Source organism: Pyrus communis, chromosome 2, assembly GCF_963583255.1.
Source record: "Pyrus communis chromosome 2, drPyrComm1.1, whole genome shotgun sequence".
NCBI classification, from domain to species: domain Eukaryota; kingdom Viridiplantae; phylum Streptophyta; class Magnoliopsida; order Rosales; family Rosaceae; genus Pyrus; species Pyrus communis.
In genome coordinates, this window is record NC_084804.1 from 5,092,932 (window position 1) to 5,094,387 (window position 1,456).

At 35.2% G+C, this 1,456-nt stretch overlaps 1 protein-coding gene across 1 annotated transcript; it reads left to right on the forward strand.

Moving 5' to 3' along the window:
- The first annotated feature begins 334 nt into the window (after positions 1–334).
- On the forward strand, positions 335–1,084 carry LOC137724594 (uncharacterized). The gene has a single exon (XM_068463355.1). It carries the CDS (start codon positions 335–337, stop codon positions 1,082–1,084), a length of 750 nt encoding a protein of 249 aa, XP_068319456.1.
- Positions 1,085–1,456: the final 372 nt, after the last annotated feature.

The window sequence follows — 1,456 nt, forward strand, 5'->3', positions numbered from 1 at the left end:
TGCGGTAGAGTTTTTCAGTATGCCATAACACATGACAGTAAGTTATATGTACTTATAAAATTAGAGGGACATTTGAAAAAAAAAATTAAAAAAAAATAAAAAATAAAAAATCTTTCCTCTAATCATATAATGATATGTGATGTACAACCCTATATTCTGAACATATTGAAAAATTTCTCCTATCTAGATGGATTATATTTTAGGGTGGGTTTTATTATAAAATACCATGTCATTGACTGGATGCAGACTAAAAGCTCCCATACAAAATCCCACACTTCTTTATAAACCCCATAAGCATCTCAAGCATTAGCACTTCTTCTCTTCTCCACATAAGATGGCCAAACTTCAAACAAATCTACAGCATGATGTAGTGAAACCCTACAATTCCAGAGGATATTATCCTCACAAAGCCAAAGGGATATCCTTCTTAGCCATTTTCTTCTCTATATTTATTTATATTTGCATCTTCTATTTTTTTAACCTCTCCCTTTCAACTCTCTTTAAGAACTCCAAGTTTTGGTTTGCCATATCCAACACCCTCATCCTCATCATCGCCGCCGACTACGGCGCATTCTCTTCGGCCTCCAAAGACCAACAAGACCATCTTTACCAAGAGTACATGATGCATAGCCAAGCTCGAAGTGCTTCCTCATTTGTTTCTCAATACCCTCAAATTGTCAACAAAAGCAGTCCAAGGCAATTAGAGGCGGGAAACAATATGAAAACAAAGATTGAAGAAGTAATCCTCGTTGCTCAAAATACAGAAGTTATCCAAGAAAAGAGGGTAATCCACGTATCAAAAGGCGATGATCAGAATAAAGGTTGTGGAACTGCCAGAGAAAATGTTCAGGCAAAAACTTATCAGCGAAGTAAGTCTGCAAAAGCGAAAGGAGGGATGATCAATGAGAGCAAGAACACTTTAAGGAGGTCAGAGACAACTGATCAGAAGCGCAAACGAACTGCTGATGAAGACAATGAATTTTCGACCATGTCGGATGAAGAACTGAACAGAAGAGTTGAAGAGTTTATTCAGAGGTTTAATAGACAAATTAGGCTTCAATCAGCAGCTACAACCTTCCCCTAAGTCTAGAAATTGTTCCATGCATATATGGAATATCAAAGAGAGTATAAGTAGATCTTCCATAATTTTGCTGCCTTCTTTCTTCAACTCTTTTTTTTCTCTTTCGTTCGTCTGTCAATAATATGTAAATGCTTTGGACTTTAGTATGAATATATATGTATTTACTTTTGGTCTCATATCTCTTGCTTCATACGTTTTTATTTTTGTTTCTCTCATCACATGACTGTATCCATGTAATCTTCTAATGAGATAAATAAAAAAACTGGTATGAAACAACGGACTTATATAAATAAATCACTTGTTTTTATACCACTCATCAATTGAGATTACATCACTTGTTATATAACACTCATCAACTAATCACTGTGTTGGTAG